This window comes from Corythoichthys intestinalis, chromosome 9, assembly GCF_030265065.1.
Source record: "Corythoichthys intestinalis isolate RoL2023-P3 chromosome 9, ASM3026506v1, whole genome shotgun sequence".
Lineage (NCBI taxonomy): Eukaryota > Metazoa > Chordata > Actinopteri > Syngnathiformes > Syngnathidae > Corythoichthys > Corythoichthys intestinalis.
Genome location: NC_080403.1, coordinates 22743989 through 22765302, shown reverse-complemented (window position 1 = coordinate 22765302; position 21314 = coordinate 22743989). Strand labels below are relative to the sequence as shown.

Below are 21314 nucleotides of genomic sequence, written 5' to 3'. Positions count from 1 at the left end.
TGACGCACGCTCACGGCGTCCCAGTTCGTCCCCTCACTTTCGTTGAGTGCGGACGTGGTTTGTGTTTGATAGACATTTTGGACCATATTGAGTGTACTTTTGCTATTATGGGACCGAAAAAGAGTTACCTACAGTCCTTATGGAAGGTGACTCGTGTTACCAATTCGCCCTCGACTGGTAATTGGCGGTGCTTTCAGCTTCCCACCGTAGTGAGAAGTGGACCGGCGAGTCACGTTGGCTCGTTGTCGTCGGTTGTCTTCGGTTCGCCCGATTTCCTCTCCAGAAAGGTGGCGGCGTGCATACAAACACCCAGAGGCGTCGGATGGCTTTTTGTGGGCACTTTTATTAACAACCAAAAGCATGTGGGGGGCACAGCAGTGGAGTCTACGCTAACTGCGCACTTTGCCGGTAACACTCTCCTTCCAAACAGTAACTCCCTCCCTCCCTCCCTCCTCCTCCCACTCCATTCCATCAAGCCATCAACTACCATCACAAAGGTAAATAAAACGACTTTGTTATACAGTACAGTTTATTTCTTTAATTACAATACAATAGCACATTTATTATACATAAAATAAGGTATATTTTTGTGTAGTTTTAAGGCTTATTTAGTAGGAAATTATGTTTTATGGGGACCTGGGAACGGACTATTCTCATTTTAATGGTTTCTTATGGGAAATAAATGTTCGGAAGACGAACTTTTCGCCTTACACACACTTTCTGGGAACCAATTATGTTCGTGAGCTGAGGTATCACTGTATATCATTTTTAAATATATTCACCTGAGTTTTTGAACACCTGAAGGTCAAAAATACTTGGTGGATTCAGCATACTGTAGATTTGCCTTTGACCTAACCAGAATTTTCATGATGAAATGAACATTATATTAATGAACTAACCAAAGACAAGAACAATTTTGACTTAAAATAAAGTGCTAATTTTTTCAATATAATTAGAGGCATTCACAATCAATCAGTCAATATAATTGACAATGTGTTCCCCTGAACAATGAGCACTGAACTAAAAAAAACAACCTAACAGTTATTGTGCTTTATCAGCAGATAAAACATTTGGTTTTGTGGTCTTGGTCCATGAAACAACTTTCTTAACCTGCCAATTATAGGACAGCAAGCCTATCAATAACCATAAGGCTTCTCAAGAACTTGTAAACATAACACTGTAAAATGGAAACATTTGCTAATTGCCATAGTAAGGTTTATCACTCAGTGATGGGAAAAATACGGCCTCCAGAACAGTAACAAAACTTTGCATACTGGCAAAACAGGAGTGGAAACAAACACACACATCCCAATCCACCAACACTGCGCCAAATATATTACATATGATCGGGCCTATTAATATTGTTATCGGATTTATTGGGATGACGTCATAATTCTGAGTATAGGACCGATAATTATTGTGCACCTCTAATACATATAATGTAAAAAAAAATTTTTTTTAATCATTTTTATCATTTTAATCATTTTAATCATTTTTTTATTAAATGAAATTTTGAAATATTTGAAAAATGTATTCAAACATTATTTATAATCCATTTCAGTACGATTTCATATATTTTAGCAATGTGTTTTCAATATTTTAATAGTTTTATCACAATGTTTGCCTTAAAAAGAATACCCATAGAAAAATCACAAAGCAATTATTAATTAAAATTAGGGCTGTCAAAATTACCGCGTTAACGTGCGGTAATTAATTTTTTAAATTAATCATGTTAAAATATTTGACGCAATTAACACACATGTCCCGCTCAGACAGTTTTCTGCCTTTTGGTAAGTTTTACAGCAAGGCTTTTTGTGCTGCAGCACAACAGCGAACTCTTGTGGTCGCTTTGCGACATGGTTTAGTTTTTTCTTGCCAGTTCATATGGCTGCACGATGTCTCGGGCTGACGCCTACGTTGTAATGTTGTGCTTATATGATCCTTGGACAAGATTTGTCCGTAAGTATGGTTGTTGTAAAGAATGTACATATTATGTTAGTAAGCGAAATGTTCTATTTTTTGTATGAGACGCTTTTTGTTTATGTTTAGTGAACCTGTATAGCGTGCTAAGCTAACGTTGTTGCTAATGCAATGCTTGTGTACTTTTTTTTTGTAGTTTTATGACGGTCTAAAGAGGACAATGGTTTGAGGCTATTTTATTAATAAATCAGATGAAAAAGGAAGAAGTCTGATTATTAAAGCGTCGTTCACTAGCTGTCTAGCTTTGGAAAAAGTAGACGCTTCGGAGTGAGGACAGCTGAGACAAACTTAAATGACAGTAGAGTGAAATGCCCACTACAGTCCTTATGTACCGTATGTTGAATGTACAGTGGGGAGAACAAGTATTTGATACACTGCCAATGAATTTTCCCATTGGCAGTGTATCAAATACTTGTTCTCCCCACTGTATATATCCATCTTGTGTCTTATCTTTCCATTCCAACAATTTATTTTACAGAATATATATAATTTACAGAAAAATATGGCATATTTTATGGTGGTTTGAATTGCGATTAATTGCGATTAATTACGATTAATTAATTTTTAAGCTGTAATTAACTCGATTAAAATTTTTAATCGTTTGACAGCCCTAATTAAAATATGAGCAGGAGAAAAATAACAAAGGAGCAAATATTAATAAGCCAATGTTAAACAATGATTTTAGACCAATTGTTGTAATAATATCCATTTCTTGCTTCAGTAATTGTTTCAACACTTAACATTGCATGTAAAATAATGCAAAAGCGTCTTTCATTGTACTGTATTTAATTACAGTATATCTATTTGGTGATGATACTGACTACCAGTTTGGTTCAATCTTAAGGTCTAAATAATAGACAATATATAGTGAGTGTATTAATGCCGTTGGATATAAATATTTTTTTGTGTTACAGTTACATCACATACCAAGAATCAAATTTCTAACAAGGGGGAAAAGGGAACTCTTCTAATATTGTTATTGTGCAATTTGCGCATTTCATTAGGATCCCCTCTTGGGTTTGCTGGATGGCAGAGACGACTTGGATAAGGAGGATGGGAAACCCGAACCTGAGACCATCTATGAAACAAACTGCCATTGGGAGAGCTGCAACAAGGAGTTTGACACGCAGGACCAACTCGTTCACGTAAGAACTAATCCGACTCAAAACAAGATTAGCTGCAAAACCAAAATCCTCACACTTTTCCCGCCTTGCTCCGACACAGCATATCAACAATGAGCACATCCACGGCGAGAAGAAGGAGTTTGTTTGCCACTGGCAAGAGTGTTCTCGTGAGCAGAGGCCCTTTAAGGCCCAGTACATGCTTGTGGTTCACATGCGCAGGCACACAGGGGAAAAGCCACACAAGTGCACTGTGAGCAAATGCAGTTTATAGTCTTGTTTTTTTTGTTTGTTTGTTTGTTTGTTTGTTTGTTTGTTTGTTTTAGCTCAGAATAAGTGCCAAAAAGCATTTTCAACTCATAATAACATCTACATTGTTGTTTCAGTTTGAAGGTTGCAACAAGGCGTACTCCCGTTTAGAGAACCTAAAGACACACTTGCGCTCTCACACTGGGGAGAAACCCTACGTGTGTGAGCATGAGGGCTGCAACAAAGCCTTCTCCAATGCCTCCGATCGGGCTAAACACCAGAATCGAACACACTCAAATGAGGTAGTGTCACAAATTTACTCTAGCACAACATTTTGAAAAGTTTGTTCTAAATCAGACTTTGCTGTGGTTCAGAAACCCTACGTTTGCAAGATTCCCGGCTGCACCAAGCGGTACACGGACCCGAGCTCGCTACGTAAACATGTAAAGACAGTACACGGTCCAGAGGCCCACATCACCAAGAAGCACCGAGGCGACACAGGCCCTAGACCGCCTGGCTCATCTATGACCCCTGGAGGTCCGGGCACTGAATTGCTGCTGGAGAAGGAGGAGAAACGCCGGGAGGACTGTAAACTAATGGCTCCCGATACTATTCTGGTGAGTGTCTTTCACTAAACTATCGTAAGACTTCAAATGCAATATAATTCAAGTAGAACTAAATAAAACAACTCAACCCGTTTCAGAAATCCCAGCCAAGCCCTGGTGGCCAGTCATCATGCAGCAGTGAACGTTCCCCTCTGGGCAGTACAAATAACAATGACAGTGGTGTGGAGATGAACCTTAATGCGGCAGGCAGCCTGGAAGACCTCACAGCCCTGGAGGATGGTGGAACAGCTGGGGCTGGCGCCGGGGAAGCAGGAAGCGGGACGGCAACAATGGGAATGTCAGCTCAGGCTCTCAAAAGGCTGGAGAACCTAAAGATTGACAAACTGAAGCAAATCAGGCGACCAGCGCCCCCTAGCCGTTGTCTCCCCAACAAGCTACCAGCGCTTCCTTGTAAGTGCTATTTCCATAAATGTTTATTGCAACCTTCGAAAAGCCAAGCGTGAGCTCAGACCCATTGAGATTGAGCCAAAAACTAAGACAAAGACAAAAACTTTGCTAAGAAACAAATGGTGAACCTGCTAACGTATCTTGTCTTAAACCTTGACTAGAGAGCATCAATATTTTTGTGTTGATCTACTATTTATGACATGCTTTTTCTCTATGCTTTTTTAGGTTCAAGTGATTCAATGGGAATGTGCGCGCCATCAACACTTCTCTCAAATCGGCGCGTCATGGAGCTGTCCAGTCATGAGCTTGGAGGCGGGACTTCTATCAGCGCCAATGCCAACGACCGGAGAGGAAGCGGGACGAGCAGCCTGAGCTCCGCCTACACAGTCAGCCGCCGTTCCTCCATGGTGTCGCCTTACTTGTCCAGCCGGCGCTCCAGTGACGTCTCTCAGATGGCCGCTGCAGGTGGATGCCACCTTCTCGGCCAAGATCAAAGCGGTGGGGATCCCCTTTCCCCGGAAACTAGTCGTAGAGGAGCTCCCTGTCCAGGAGGTGGCGCGCTGCCTGGCCTTTCCAACCTGACACCAGCCCAGCAGTACAGTCTGAAGGCCAAGTATGCTGCAGCCACCGGTGGTCCACCGCCTACTCCCTTACCTGGAATGGATCAGCCGGGCACTCCCGGCAGACGAGGAGGCATTATGAGCAACTACCAGGGGCAACCTCTGCCTCCATTCCTTCAGCAAAGTGGTACGCGTCGGCACAGTGCCAATACAGAGTACGGCACAGGTGTGATCTACCCTCACCAGGCTCCGGGTAACACAAATAGAAGGGCTAGTGACCCGGTGAGATCGATAGCAGCAGACCAGCTAGCCCTCCCAAAACGGTTCAACAGCCTCAACAATATATCCATGATGGGCCGGAGAAATGCTTTGCAACACCAAGACCACCGCAGTACTGGAATCGCACGTCATATGTATTCTCCTCGGCCCCCTAGCATTACAGAGAATGTCATGATGGAATCCATGGGTATGGACTCCCAGCTACCCCCTTTGAATGCGAGAGATCATTCCATGGTGATCCCACCTGGTGAGAGGAGCTTCATGGGATACCAGCAGCAGCAGATGGGAGGTAGCGGACCACTTTCGAACCAACTATCTCCAAGCCATGACCCTTTGGGATGCCCGGACCAAAGTTACATGAAAGGGCATTACCAGAACCAAGGAGGGGAAGTCGCTCCCAGGGTAGGTGGAAATCCTCTGGGTCTAGCGAGGCCTGTTCAACCAGACGTAATTTCTAATACACTTCTTCAACAGGCAGAGTACAGTATGAGCAACTGTCAACTCAGTCCATCAGGCCACCATTACCAGACCTTAGGTCAAGGAGTCGAGGCCAGAACTGGTCAATGGCGCGACGGCCAGAGCCACGCCCAAAGTGCTCTCCAGGACCAACGCAGCCTGCCGTATTCAGAAGCAAATATGGCGCCTCAGCAGGCACAAGTCCACTTTAACAATCAAACGGGCCTTTATAACAATGCAGAGGGAGCTCATAAACTCACCATCAAGCCTGAGCAGCAGTTCCACCCTGGCATGGGGGATGCTGATGCCTGTCAAAGTGCTAAGCTTCAGCAGCAGCAGCTCCACCTCCAGCAGGTCCAGGGTTACAATCCACAGACTGGCGCTCGAGCCATGATGAGTAACTCAAACAGTGTGACCTGTGACTATCAAGAACAGAACCAGAACTCCTTCTCCAGTGGTGGAGGCTTGAGTTTGGGATGCGCTGGTACCACTCTTTCTGAAGGCCAGAGGTCTGAAACACCCATGATGCAGGTAAAGGAGATGATGGTGAGGAACTATGTGCAGTCTCAGCAAGCCCTCATGTGGGAGCAGCAACAAGAACAGCAGCATAGTCCAGTAAAACCACCTTCACTTTCTGACAACTTGGATCTGGCCGGACAGGCATCATTAATGCAACACAGTCCCCAGAACCAAAATATGTACTCGAACCAGTCCTTCGCTTCCTATCCCAATCAGAACCTTATCATGAGCCCTCCGACACATAGCCGAGAATCCAGCTCGGCCATACTTAAAGAGCAGATGATGGGGCTCCAAGGTGCTTGCTACAGTCAGGAAATGGTGGTCCCCAGGCCCCCTCCTCAAGGACGGAAACCTCTGAGTCGCCAGAACAGCTTATCACAAGGCGGTGGAAGCTACATGGGAAGTCCACAACAACTCAGCCCGTCCCACTCAGTTTCCAGCCCAAGAAGACCCATCCGACTGCCTCCAGTCCAGCACCCACAGCAACCACAGCATGAAATGTTCTCTTCCAATAATAATGTGTACTACTCAGGCCATGTCCATATGGGCCTAGAAAAACACATCGATACCCAGAATGGACATTGTCTCCCCCAGGAACACAACATGGGAGCCAACCTAGACCCAACAGCTGCTACGAAATCTACGCCCATGGCTCCCTATTCACAATCCGGGCCCATTTCCAACGCCTTAGAAAACCTGGACCTGGATAACGCTCGCATAGACTTCACTTCCATCATTGATGATGCGGAACCCTCGTCCTTTAGCCCCTTAAACCATCCCATTCAGGGTCAAACCGGGTCTTCCTCGCAGACATCTTCACGTCTCACCACCCCACAGACCTCGGTCACCTTATCCAACATGGCGGTGGGGGATATGACGTCCATGCTCAACTCGCTCGCTGGGGAGAATAAGTACCTGAACACTTTGTCGTAGGATACTACTCCAAGCCAACAATCAAAGAACCTTGTTTTTATGTTGCCCTCTATCTACGGCTCACCAGCACATATTGGTTCAGTTTGAGGAAATATACTGTATCATGGAACTTAAAAACCAAAGGTGCCTACATTTTCCCATGCTGCCTTTTTTTGGAGGGTTACCCGTGCCATCCGACTGAATTCTTATGAGTTGCAATCATTTTAAAGGGATCCACGGATAGAAAGACTTGTAGTTCTTAAAAGATAAACATTATTATGAGTTAAAATAATTTGATATTGAAACCCCTCTTGATGTTTTCATTTTTCTACAATTTGTAAAGTTAGTTTAACTAGTAGGTCGCCATTGTTGTTGACGTAGCAAGGCGGTGACGTCACATGGTTACGCTGCCGAGCTTCCAGAGTATGACTTTAGCGACATAAACATGTCATATGTTCAACCCTTTCAATTTGAATCCAAGAGGAACAGTAATCAGCATGACAGCACTATCGAAATTTCACGAAACGTGCAGCAAAAGCACAGTGAACAGGAAAGATGGGATGAGATGAGACAAGACGAGAGTAGGGGGAAAAAACGTGTTCTGCCAAAATGTGCCACACTGGTGAAATGTCCTACAAGAGGCGAATTTGACACCCAAAGTACTACCGTGCGCTTTCAGTTTGTTTTGTTTAGATGCATACAGACAGAACATACTAAAGATGCCTTAAGAAAATACTTCAACGTAGTAATATCAAATAAGGTCGGATTAAATACGCTACGTGAATAATGTGGTCAACAGATCAACAATCTGCTTTAAAGCTACCACAAGAAAACACAATGCTTAAAGCAGGGGTGCCTAAGTCCGGTCCTCGAGAGCCCCTATCCAGCTTGTTTTCCATGTCTCCCTTCTTGAACACACCTGAATCAAATGATCAGCTCGTCAGCAAACTCTGCAGGAGCCTGATAATGATCCTGATTATTTGAGTCAGATGTGTTGGAGGAGGGAGAAATGGAAAACGAGCTGGATAGTGGCTCTCAAGGACTGGACTTGAGCACCCCTGGCTTAAAGGTATGAGACTGAAACACATGCAAGAAGTATTTTGAGGCAATGAAAAGATAATAAAAAACTCAATAAGAACATGAATAGTAAGTACTCGCTGCTTTTAACCGGTGTGCGCATGTGTTGGACGTCTCCCCGAGTAAAAGAAATTGCAGTAACCCCGTAGTGTTCGTCTAGTGACAGTGACAGACTACGTCATCGCCCCGAGCGTCCATTGCGAGTATAAAACATGCAGCACTACGTAGGTCGAAACATGAACTAAATATTATAGATTTTTAAATCAATAGCAATATTTCATGTGTTCCTAATAACATATTTTAGTAAAAGAGAACAATTGTGGCTTATTTTAGCCTATAAGTCTAAATCCGAGGTTCCCTTTAATTTTAGTGCAGCAAAAATTGCAACATCCATTTTGCTGAATATAGATGTATTTTTATACAATCAAATTCGTTACTGTATTTGAGCAAAAAGTACAACGAAATAGAAATATATGACATGATAGTGCAAACATAAGAAATGCAGAGTTAGAAGAATATTGAATATATAAATAAATGTGTCTATCTTCAGTTTCAAACTGGCAATTACAAAAAAAAAAACACCATTAAATTTACAACAAAATATTAGTACCTGTGGTTGCCAGAATTGTGCCGTTAAAAAAACGGGAAAGGCACTAAAGCTTACTGTCAAAACAATAACATACTCCCATAAAGAGAAGTTTATTTTGACTGTTGTTTTAAAGAAAACCACTGTTTAAAAAAAAACAAAAAACCTGCACTATCTTTCTCATTCTCACCTCTCTGACAGTTTGAACTCGTATCACTCTGTGGCAATCAAGCGTGCTGACTACTGAACCGATAGCCCAGACTACCTTCATCTGCCAGTACGCTGTTTTAAGTTTTCAGGGAGTAAGTACTCCTGACCTTCTAAACGCACAGCAATTATGCTTTTGTTGTCAGCACGCTCAGCCGCCAAAATGACGGTGTCGGTCTGAATTCAAGTTGAAAGCGGGTAGAACAAAAAAAAGGAGCACAGTGATGTTAGCGCAACCATCAAGACCAGTTAACATCTTGGAGTAAAAATAAATGACAATACCCTATTTTTCTAGCATAATTCTCAGTTGAAAAATATTTTAAAATTTATGGTTACTAAACCGTTTTAATATGTATTTTACGGTTTTCACATTTTTTCAATGGTAAAAGTCTGGCAACCACTGCTGCCAGAATTTGACCATGAATTAATGTGATTTTTTTTTTTTTTTAAGATATTTGTATTATTTCCCCAACAGGGCATTCCAATGGCAACAATGGTGACTAGAAGGATATGATGTATATAACCTATACATACACACAGTATATGCTGTAATATGTTGTGTATACGGCATTAAGACGGAGGGCAAATCTTTTGTCTCATGATGACGCTTTTTTTTGTGATTGTTCTCATGAGTGTTATTATAATGAAGTTTTTTTTTGTGGTCGAGGACAAATACAAATCCGTATTAGTAACTAGCAATCTTAGTAGTCAGCACCAGTGGCCCAGTAGTATTTCAACACTGTGTATAATACACTTATAGCCTATCACAAAGACACTCAGGTTACTTTTTTTATGTCTTGGAATTGCATTTCTTAAAAGAGAGTTTGCACTCTACAAGTTTACTTTTAAGTGTTCCGAGAGTAACTGTTTTGCCTCAATTGCGAGAGTGCAACGATTCTGCCGTTGATTTTGTTCTAGTGGACATGCCTTTGACAATATTTTAATTGGTTTGTATGTCTAAAAATATGAACTGAACGTGAGAAAGGCTCTGTGAACATTTTGCTCCGCCTTCTTCCCACATTCCAAAACCAAGTATGTTAGGTTCATTGGAGACTCTAAATAAGGGATGGGCAAATATTCCACAAGGGGCTGCAGTGGGCGCGGGTGTTCGTTGCAACCCATCAAGAGGACACTTTTTCACCAATATGGTGTCTTACAAGTGCAATCAGTTCATTGCAGTCAGGTACTTTTTGTTTCCCCGGACCTGTCATTGGTTAAACTGCCTGTGCTGGATCAGTTGTAACAAAGACCAGGACCCACTGCTGCCCTTGAGGACGGGTTTCCCCACCCCAGCTCTAAATTGTCCATATAAGAGTGAATTTAAGTGGAAATGGTTTGTTTTATTGTGTGACCAGTCATTGTGGACCATGCTTCTCTCACCAAAAGTCAGCTGGATTAACACTACAATTTTAATGGAAACACAGTGCATTGAGGTACGCATTTGCCAATCCGGAAATGCATCACTGACCGTAGACTGCATTAGTTTCACTGCAATAACAAAACAATAGCAATGCAGACTTCAAAGGCGACACACACCATTGAAGAGCTACCAAAGACCATTTTAATGCCCGAGAGACATGTTACTTAAAACACTAACAACAATAAAACATTGACTGATAGTGCTGTTCATTGGAATGTACATTGAACTTAATACTAAATGCTGCCTTCATCATGTGCATGTGTGTTTTGTTTTTATCCTTTCTTTGGGACTTTTTTGCTGGCAAAAGAATATCACTTTTAGCAAATGTAAAAGCTATGAGAGTACGTAGCAATAACTCTATAATAGATTTTAAAGTCAAGTGTTATATTTTCTGTACAATTTTTCTACATTTTTTTTGTTTCTTTTATACAAATGTGCTATATTTTACAGGTATGAATAAAGATGTTCCGTTTGCAATGAATGAAGCATTTCTGGACAACTTTATGTTATTTGCATTTTTCTGATGATACATATTTCTGATGAAAGAATGTCACACCTACGTCATTGACCAAGATAACCCAAAACATAAAATTTAGTAATTTGACTTATTCACTGTCATTGACGGCGATAGACGTCCAATCCATTTTGACCGGGAGAAGCTGACAGCAAAACATCGCTTCCAAGCCTCCCAGTGAAAATGGATTAGACGTTTATCGCAGTCAATGGCAGCAGACGAGTTCATTTAGAAAACTGGAGGAACACTCAGAGAGACCAGACCACCGCATAGGCAGACAAATTCAAAGCATCGCCGGTATGAAACAAGTACTGTAAAAGCAAAATTCCTTTTCTGACCTTTTTGTGACCTTTGACCTGATAACCCCAAAATGTGCTTACCTCTTCCATTTCATATCAAAAACATCCTGCAAGTTCGATAATAATCCCTTTGTTTGTTCTTAAGTTATCACCAAATTCCTTTTCTGACCTCTGTGACCTTTGACCTTGTTAGCCCACAATGTAATCACCTTTTAAGTTTCGATTTCAAACATATACTGCACATTTGATCGTAATCCCTATGTTCATTGTTGAGTTATCTCGACATACCTTTTCTGACCTGTGTGACCTTTGACCTGATAACCCCACAATGTACATAGCTCTTCCATTTCATATCACAAACATCCTGCAAGTTTGATAATAATCCATTTGTTTGTTCTTAAACTATCGAGAAATTTTCTGATTCCTGTGACCTTTGACCTTATCATCCCAAAATGTAATCACATTTTAAGTTTCAATTTCTAACGTATACTGCATATTTTATAGTAATCCCTATGTTCGTTCTTGAGTTATCTCGGCATTCCTTTTCTGACCTATGTGACCTTTGTCCTGATAATCCCAAAATGTACTTAACTCTTCAATTTCTTATCACAAACATCCTGCATTTTGATAATAATCCCTTTGCTTGTTCTTAAATTATCGCCAAATTCCTTTCCTGACCTCTGTGATCTTTGACCTTATTACCCCAAAATATAATCACATTTTCAATTTCAAACATATACTGCAAATTTGATAATGATCCCTATGTTAGTTCTTGAGTTATCTCAACAGTCCTTTTCTTACCTATGTGACTTTTGACCTCATTTCCTCACAATTTAATCGCCTCTTTCATTTCATATGGACATTTCACATATTACAGAGATATAAGCAATGGAATACATAATCTCCAGATTTTTCACTAACTGGTGGGGGTAAAAAATAGATTTAAAAAAAAATGTCTTTAGTTGCCTAAATAAAAAAGATAAAACTGGTACTATTTTCTTTTTTTTATGTTTATTCATTGTTTATTGAAAACAAAAAAAAACAATTTTAAAAAATTGTTTTGAACGCTATTTTAATTATTATTTGTCAACTGATATTGGGGGGCCATAACTCGATTTACTGTGTGGTCAACGTAAAAACAGATATGACTCGTCTATCACGGCCAATGGCACCTAATGAGTTTAAAAAATGGAACTGGTTTTTACTTGAGAAAATGAAACATTTCATGGTTCCGTTTAAATGATTGAACACAATGGCACTTATCTTCCACTAGAGGGAAGTACAACACGACCCTATTCTATTTCTGTACTTGTAAACCAATTCTGCACACTCACCATCAAGTTATTAATTCACATCCTGTGTAATTTTGCTCCCACTTTGTTCAAAGCTAAACTGGAAGTCACGTGATTGAACCCACTAAATATGACGGTGACGTAAGAGGTCGAGACGGACTTAGTGCGGTCACAACTGGCTGAGAAAGAGGGGGGGGGGGGGGAGACAGTGTTTTTACAAATCGCGCTTGTACAATATTATATCGACATCTCTGCTATAAAAAGCTCAGCTGGGCAGTCGCGAGTGGAAATGGGAGTAATGTTCGCAGAGGCTCCCAGAGCCTCGCGAGGCCCGTCCAAGTGAAGTCATGTTTTCAGTATTTGAGACCACATCATCATATCCTATGATTAGTGCGAGAGCTATTTGAGCACTCAGTGTTTTCACTTCACTTTGACGTGATGACAAATTACACACAGGCCTTACGCATTAGAAAAACAACAACACTGTCGTCCTCCCTACAAAGGGTTTCATCTGGGTGCATAAAGGTCAATCAAAATTGCACACTAGGGAAAAAACATTTATTTTGGATGGCAAATGACAGATGGGGCACTAAAATTAGTAAATTTTGGTTTCAAGGTATGAATACTGTACATGTACAGTGTATACATATACTATGTACGTACAGTACATACTATATTCATCACTATTAGTACTGCTCGGCCTACAACCCGTGGCTCCAGACCTGCTAGTTGTTCTTTATTACTTTGGAAAACAATGAATATTTGATTTAAAATATGGTTTTAAAATAGATGATGAAACCATCGCATTCAACATTTATGAATTTGCATTTTTGGTAAACTGCTGGTGGATTATATATTTACTTTATTGGCGCTGTTATTTTATTTGAAATTCAGTTTCCAACAAGTCTTTTTCCAGAGTTCAAAATGGTTTTATTACATGCAGGAATACAATTTTGTGTTCTCTCTTCATTAGATATTAGAGTCAAATAGGTACAGGTTGTCCCCGGGTTACAACGTACTCGATTTACACGATTTCGACTTTACGACGCCGGAGTCTCATCCGCCGTTTTGTCTCCAGTCGTTTTTTTGGTTTTTAGTCGCATAAACAGTACCTTATTGTACCTCAGAGCATCTTATTTTTTACTTTACTTTATGATGTGTTCTGTCCTCAATAAATGTGAAGTTGTTCAGCTTTACAGACATCTTCCTTCACTTTTGACAATTTATAAAGCTGTAACACACACAAGGGTGTAGATTTGCATAGGGACGATAGGGACATGACACTATCAACTTTTCAGGATGCTCAAATTGTCCCCACCAACTTTTAAGCATCCTTATTGGCATTATATCATGTGCTCAGTTATATAGGTAATTTAGATTGTCTTTCCATATGTTGTATGGATAGAATTGACCCTACCATTATTAAGTGAATTACTTTCATTATGTTCAGGCTGACATTTATCCCCTTTTCACTTGCTGAATGTGTCAGTCCATTTTTTTCCCCTCAAACACACGTTGATTGGCTGGTGACATGGCCCCCCCACACACACACGCACTCACAGCCTAGAAAGAAATCCAACATGTCGACAACATGCCGCCCCCTTCGACGAGGAGGGATATTAGAATTTTACTTCGGCCAGCAGCAGCAGCAACCACTGTAAGTAATGTAAAAAGACGTCAATGTTGTGGAGGTGGGGAACACACCACTAATTTTGCTACTGAAAATCTGACCTGCATCAGAGTTAGCATAACATTAAACTGTATGAATTTGCTAACCTGCAAAACTCGAGTAGGAAGCTGCTTAGAGAAAAGTGTACTTCAGTATGTTTTCTACTGTTAACGTTAATTGTGAGAAATGTAGTGAACCGAGGTTTAACCCCTGCTCTCCACTTGTCATTTTTGGTTTATTTATGTAGTCTTAAAGCAGCCTAAAGAAGCTTTCATTTTCTATTCAGTTTGGTTGTGTTTGTGGACAAAAGCAGTAGTGTTTTAATTGAAGGAAGGTTCCATTTTTATTTTGGTATTCCCTAACAGGCGTTTTTTAAGTTGTATTTATTTAGACTGACAATGCTGAGCGGGTTTAAGACAATTGTTTATTTTTTCATTCCTGGATAGTTAAGAGATTATTTTGTATGTTAATATAATTTAAATTCTGTTCAAATATTGCAATTTAAATATGCTAAACAAAACAAAAAAATCCAGACATTTATTCCGGAAGTTTTCAAAAGTTTTCCCAAAAAAAAAAAAGAAAGGTTTGAATCGCGATGTGTATCACTTGAACTAATACATATGAAAGTTTGTATGAGTCAATACAGATTAATTTTGCATTGGTCGTTTAGCCTAACAATTAATTAGGTTCATATTCGTCAGAAATGTATCCCTGTCCCCCATTCACCCAATCTATTTGGTTTTATTAATTTCCCGTCTCCAGCAAAAAGGGTACACGCAGGTTATGCTGTTATATCGTCCCTACCAATGTTCAGACCAAACCTACGCCCTTGAACACACATATTTGCAGTTATGTTCAAAACGACACACATTTTAAGAATAAAACACTTGACACAAAACAATTGGTGTTCAAACGTCCATCTAGTCTGATCAATATGTAAATTTAGTGGATTAAATTAGCCTAATTTACCTTACAAAAGTCTGCTAGCTTAAATGCTATAAATGCTAATGTATTTACAATTCACATATGAAATCGCTCACACGTAACGTCACAAACTGTAGCTGTAAACTTCATTACAAATACATACACAAACATATATTAGCTGAAACAACTTACAGCCTTATATGGGCTAAACCAGAGTGCAACTGTCCTTTATCCATGTCAGACAAGAGTCTGCTCCCCAGTCATAAGGCGACAGCCCAGCCAGACCCAACGGTGCCACCAGAGGCCAGTGTATACTCCATCATTAAACCAAATACAATACTTTTGGACTTTCTGTGTAGTTATTTTGTGGTTAATTCAGACTTGCGTGGAAATTCGGTTTACGTCGCCAGCGTAGGAACGGAACTCGTTCGTAACCCAGGGACAACCTGTATTGTGGTTTTTTCATGGCTAATATTTTCATTGTCAAAATGGCTCATTCCAATAGGTTATCCATGTGCTCCCGCCAGGAATTGAATGATCATTTTAAAAAGATGTCACTCGTATTTAATAAAGGAACCAGGGGGTTAAAGTGGGCCAGTGCCCTCCGGTACCAATCTCTGCCACCTTGGAGTCGAGCCCCACCATCCCGGAGCCAACTTCCGTCTTCTTAGTCAAATAAACAAATAATTCAATTCAAACTGCCAGTAGCACCCAGAGACTGTACTAGTCCTTCTCAAGAAATTAGCATATTGTGATAAAGTTCATTATTTTCTGTAATGGTCTGATAAACATTAGACTTTCATATATTTTAGATTCATTACACACAACTGAAGTAGTTCAAGCCTTTTATTGTTTTAATATTGATGATTTTGGCAAAAAAGTCAAGAAAAAACAAAAATCCCTATTTAAAAAAATTAGCATATCATGAAAAGGTACTCTAAAGAAGCTACTAACCTTAACCTGAATCAAAGAATTAACTCAAAACGCCTGCGAAAGATTCCTGAGGCTTTTAAAAACTCCCAGCCTGGTTCATTTCTCAAAACCGCAATCATGGGCAAGACTGCCGACCTGACTGCTGTCCAGAAGGCCATCATTGACACCCTCAAGCAAGAGACTAAGACAAAGAAAGAAATTGCTGAGCGAATAGGCTGTTCCCAGAGTGCTGTATCAAGGCACCTCAATGGGAAGTCTGTGGGAAGGAAAAAGTGTGGCAGGTAACACTGCACAATCAGAAGAGAGGACCGCACCCTGAGAAAGATTGTGGTGAAGGGGGGCCGATTCCAGACCTTGGGGGACCTGCAGAAACAGTGGACTGAGTCTGGAGTAGAAACATCAAGAGCCACATTGCACAGCCATGTGCTGGAAATGGTAGAAGCGCCTGACCTGGGCTACAGAGAAGCAGCACTGGACTGTTGCTCAGTGGTCCAATTTACTTTTTTCAGATGAAAGCAAATTTTGCATGTCATTCGGAAATCAAGGTGCCAGAGTTTGGAGGAAGACTGGGGAGAAGGAAATACTAAAATGCCAAAAGTCCAGTGTCAAGTACCCACAGTCAATGATGGTCTGGGGTGCCATGTCAGCTGCTGGTGTTGGTCTACTGTTTTATCAAGGGCAGGGTCAATGCAGCTAGCTATCAAGATAGTTTGGGGCACTTCATGCTTCTATCTGCTGAAAAGCTTTGTGGAGATGATTTCATTTTTCAGCATGACCTGGCACCTGCTCACAGTGCCAAAACCACTGGTAAATAGTTTACTGACCATGGAATTACTGTGCTCAATTGGCCTACCAACTCTCCTGACCTGAACCCCATAGAGAAGTTGAGAGACACAAGACCCAACACTGTGGATGAGCTTAAGGCCGCTATCGAAGCATCCTGGGCCTCCATAACACCTCAGCAGTGCCACAGGCTGATTGCCTCCATGCCACGCCGCATTGAAGCAGTCATTTCTGCAAAAGGATTCGCGACCAAGTATTGAGTGCATAGCTGATATAATTAATTGAAGGTTGACTTTTTTTTGTATTAAAAAACACTTCTTTGTATTAGTCAGATGAAATATGCAAAATTTTTTAGAACGGATTTTTGGGTTTTCTTGACTTTTTTGCCAAAATCATCAATATAAAAACAATAAAAGGCTTGAACTACTTCAGTTGTGTGTGATGAATCTAAAATATATGAAAGTCTAATGTTTATCAGTGCATTACAGAAAATAATTAACTTTATCACAATATGCTAATTTTTTTAGAAGGACTACTATATAAAGGTAGGGCCGGAGACTACATATCATTTTCACATGCACAATCTGCATGAAACTCTCATAGGTAAGCGTTTACATGCTCAACAAATTAGAGCGCAGCATCACCCTCTGCTGGCCCGCCTTCTTTAATACGCAGGATCTACCGAGTCAGTTCAACCACCATTGTTCGTTTGAATTATCTATGGTTTGAATGTGTCAGCAGGAGTCTAAAACGGCGTTTAAGCCAAAGGAAGTGAATAAAGGTTTATTTATTTAGGTGAAGAACTTCTGTAATGTCGTTCGTTCATTTGACCCTCCCAGTCAAACTGAATTGGACGACTAGCACTGCCAATGGCACTCAAACAAGAGCATTAAAAGCCAGTCCTTCCAGTTTAAATGAATTGGATGTCCAGCACCATCAATGGAAGCCAATGGGTTAATAAAGTAATTTGTTTTACAAGAATGTTGCAATAACATAGTGTTGTATTTACAGAAAATCATTCATTTTCCATGCCACTTATGTTGTACCGAAATCTTTTCACAGTGAGGTAAGGAAGACACAGGTTTTTGATCGATTGTCTGCGCAAAAAACATGCAAGCAACCTCAGATATACTGTCGCTTGAGCAGAGTGTGATTTAAAAAAAATAAAAAATACAAATGAACTTTCAGCCCTTTATTGGACAGGACACATATTTAATCACTTGAATACAGAAAAAATAAACACAATGAAGTCATGGTGGTAGTGGTAAGGACCATGCTTCTTAAAGGCATATGTTAAAGCAACACTAATCCATGATTGTGTAACTTCCATCTTGTTTACGGTTTACAGTCCATTGGTACCTCTACATATGAATTTAATTTGTTCCAGGACCTGGTTTGTAAGTCGAAATGGTCTTATGTCAAAGAGGATTTTCCTATAAGAATACATTGTAATTCGATTAATTCGTTCCACAGCCCAAAAACCTACGCTAAATCCTTAATAAATACTGCAGGCAGAATTATAAATAGCAGTTAAACATAGCAAAACAAATACATTATAACTACAAATCAGAATAATATAAATAATAATTGTTATCATCATTATAATAATAATAATAATTTAACGAATTGGGTTCTAATATGGCGGTTGTGTTTTGCATGCTGTTCCTGAACGCACAGTGACTGACGAGTAAGTGAGAGAGGTGCGGAAAAGTTTCTACTTTCTGTTTTTATGTTGTATTGTTGGCATCGGCTATGGCGGACAGTAGCCGTGTTGTGTTGCACAAGTTCTGATTAAAAACCTGACAAAGCTGCAGACTTCGTTGCTTATGTAACAATAATAATAATAAGTAGAGTCATCCTCGAGATTGTAGACATATTCCGGCCGTATTGTCGAGCCAGTTCACTGAAACGCTCACCACACTCATATTTTTCGTTGATTTCCTTCTTAATTTAAATGGTAAATGTTCACGTTTTACCGTTTTTCACCACCTGCACTAACTTTATAGGGACATACCATATTTTTCGGACTATACGTCACACCTGTGTATAAGTCGCACCAGCCAAAAAATGCGCAATGTAAAGGAAAAAAACATATATAATATATATAAATCGCACTGGAGTAAATGTTGCATTTTTGGGGGGAAATTTATTTGATAGAATCCAGCACCAAGAACAGACGTTATCTTAAAAAGGCAATTTAAAATACAATAGAGAACAATAGGCTGAATAGGTGTACGATATACTAACATTACATGACGCTAGAAGTTAGATCAGGCATAAAAAATCCAGACCGACCCGACCAGCCCGCGAGCATAACAGCCCGACGCAGCCCAAGCCCGATCAATTAACTTGATTTGCTTGCCTGAGCTCGAAAAAAAACCAAATTTTATGTTTTATTTGTAGCCACGAGCCCGAAAAAAAAAGAAAAAAAATTTTATGTTTTATTTGTGAGGACTCAGGAGAAGCAGGAAATGCAGGGAGGCGATGCGTGGTTGCGTTTTGTGTGATCATGTTTGTGACGATGCCGGTGCACATATGCATATTGATAAGAAATTAAAGCCTATCTTTTGTAACGAATTCTCCCAGTAAAACAAGGGTGCAAGATGGATATTCAATAAACATTTATATCTTTTATATTTGCGTGTCTGTTATAACAGGCGGATAGTGGATTTGACATTTATTTTAATCTCCTCGAGTTGGCAGGAAAAAAGCGCAAGTTTTCTCAATGTTTAAACAGTCTACATATTTTTATGATCATTATTAATGCATTTACACAATAAAATAACGCTGGAAAAGTTTGTTAAATATATTTCTCGAATGAGACCAAAGCGTCACATTCGTTTACATTCAGCGAAGCCGACGATGTTTCCGTATCTTCAACAATCAATTTGAATCCTTTCCATATCCCACTCCTACCGCAGTTGTTTGCTTTTCAATTCCCCTGTCTTTAGTTTGTTTTTCACTCCTATAGCTGCTCCATATCGAAAAGGAAATAGCAGGATGCTCGCGGAGGGGAAGATTGAAAAGAGAGCGGGGCCACTGCGTTTACGTGCGCAGGCATGCACAGCGCCTTCTCTGTTTAATCCAAATTATTTATTTTATCTAACATCCATACATCGTTTTAGTATAAATATAAAAATATATATTTATTTTTTTTAAAAGTTAGCGAGAGAAGTCGGCCCGACCCCACCCGTAAATAATCACACGTAAGTCGGTCCAGAGTATAAGACGCACCCTCTGCCACACTATGAAAAAAAACTGCGACTTATAGTCCGAAAATACATTATGTTGATTTCTCTCATTAGAAAATCCGCCATGAATCCGTCTTGCGGGAAAACAATGAAATTGTTGTATTTAGTGCATGTCGTCAAATGTCATGACCATACGCGGGGATTAAGGGGGGCCGAAAATGCCATTCCATGTAATTTGACTTTTCAATATATGAATTTAAACTTTGCCAATAAAATGTTGTCTACAAAAGTTGTAAAGCAATAAAACAAACAACAAAAATGAACGAAATGAACAAAAAAATATTTTTATAATGGGTCAAAATGATTTTTCAAATAGATCATGTGACTAGCACCTTAGAGACAGTCATTAGCTTTGCATAGCAAAAAAAAAAAATACCTGGAAACAGAAGAAACAAGATGGATATACCTAATTTTTTTCAAACCTAAGCTTTCAAAGCGACAAGAACTATTAAGCGAGAACCAAGGATTGAAGATGTGGACCATGAAACGCCGGAGAGCAGCGCTAAAATGTTGAGCGGAGTTTCAGTTTGTCCCCCTAAAGACGCTAATTGTACAACAGAGCCACAACCGGGTGTACCATATTCAGTGGATGACGATCTTGGCCAAAAGCAGCTTAATTTAGAATTCCCCTAAAAAATAATGGGAAACAAAAAACATTCATTTTCAATGTATTTTTATTAATATTACTGGCTGGAATATATAGTCAAAAGGGATGCTGTAACCTATTTTGCGTGCTGCCATTTTCAAACTCAGCGCGGTGAGGATTCGTTTCTCAAGGGTGTGAGTAACTGGGAAAATGACTTCTCAGCAGAAAAGCATGCACGCTCGCTCACACACGCACGCACACCCACACACGCATAGCTGGGATGCCTGTATTTATGAGCATGGGCTAAGCTACTAACAGAGCATATACGTATCTCAAGAGTGTAGGTTTGGTCTCAACATTGGTAGCGACGGTATTTATAACCTGCATGTACACTTTTTGCTAGGGACGGGACATTAATAAGACCAAATAGATTATTGAACGGGGTCAGAGCCACATTTCTTATGAATATGAACCTAATTAATTGATAGGCGAAATGATTAAAGCAAAATGAATCTGTATTGACTCATACTAAATTTTATGTAAATTTGGTTCACAGGATACAACGTTTGATTCAAAACTTTGTTTTCAAAAACTACTAAAAAAACATTTTGAACAAAAGGCCCTTTATTAAAGAAAAAACAAAAGACAGCTATCTAAGAATGAATCCACTTCTGGGGGACCTAG

General features: G+C 40.0%; 1 protein-coding gene across 5 annotated transcripts in view; it reads left to right on the top strand.

The window, feature by feature from the left end:
• gli1 (GLI family zinc finger 1) overlaps nucleotides 1-10821 on the top strand; it is a 119147-nt gene extending 108326 nt beyond the window's left edge. For 3 of the 5 annotated variants that reach the window (XM_057847246.1, XM_057847248.1, XM_057847247.1), the window contains exons 8-13: nucleotides 2985-3125; nucleotides 3205-3354; nucleotides 3488-3652; nucleotides 3725-3967; nucleotides 4054-4366; nucleotides 4589-10821. In XM_057847246.1, coding sequence (XP_057703229.1) covers nucleotides 2985-3125; nucleotides 3205-3354; nucleotides 3488-3652; nucleotides 3725-3967; nucleotides 4054-4366; nucleotides 4589-7110 — 3534 coding nt within the window. In that variant the 3' untranslated portion in view covers nucleotides 7111-10821. Of the gene's footprint in view, nucleotides 1-1879; nucleotides 1960-2984; nucleotides 3126-3204; nucleotides 3355-3487; nucleotides 3653-3724; nucleotides 3968-4053; nucleotides 4367-4588 lie in introns of those variants that run through there. The other 2 variants (XM_057847250.1, XM_057847251.1) reach the window with 2 other exon arrangements.
• The last annotated feature ends 10493 nt before the right edge of the window (nucleotides 10822-21314 follow it).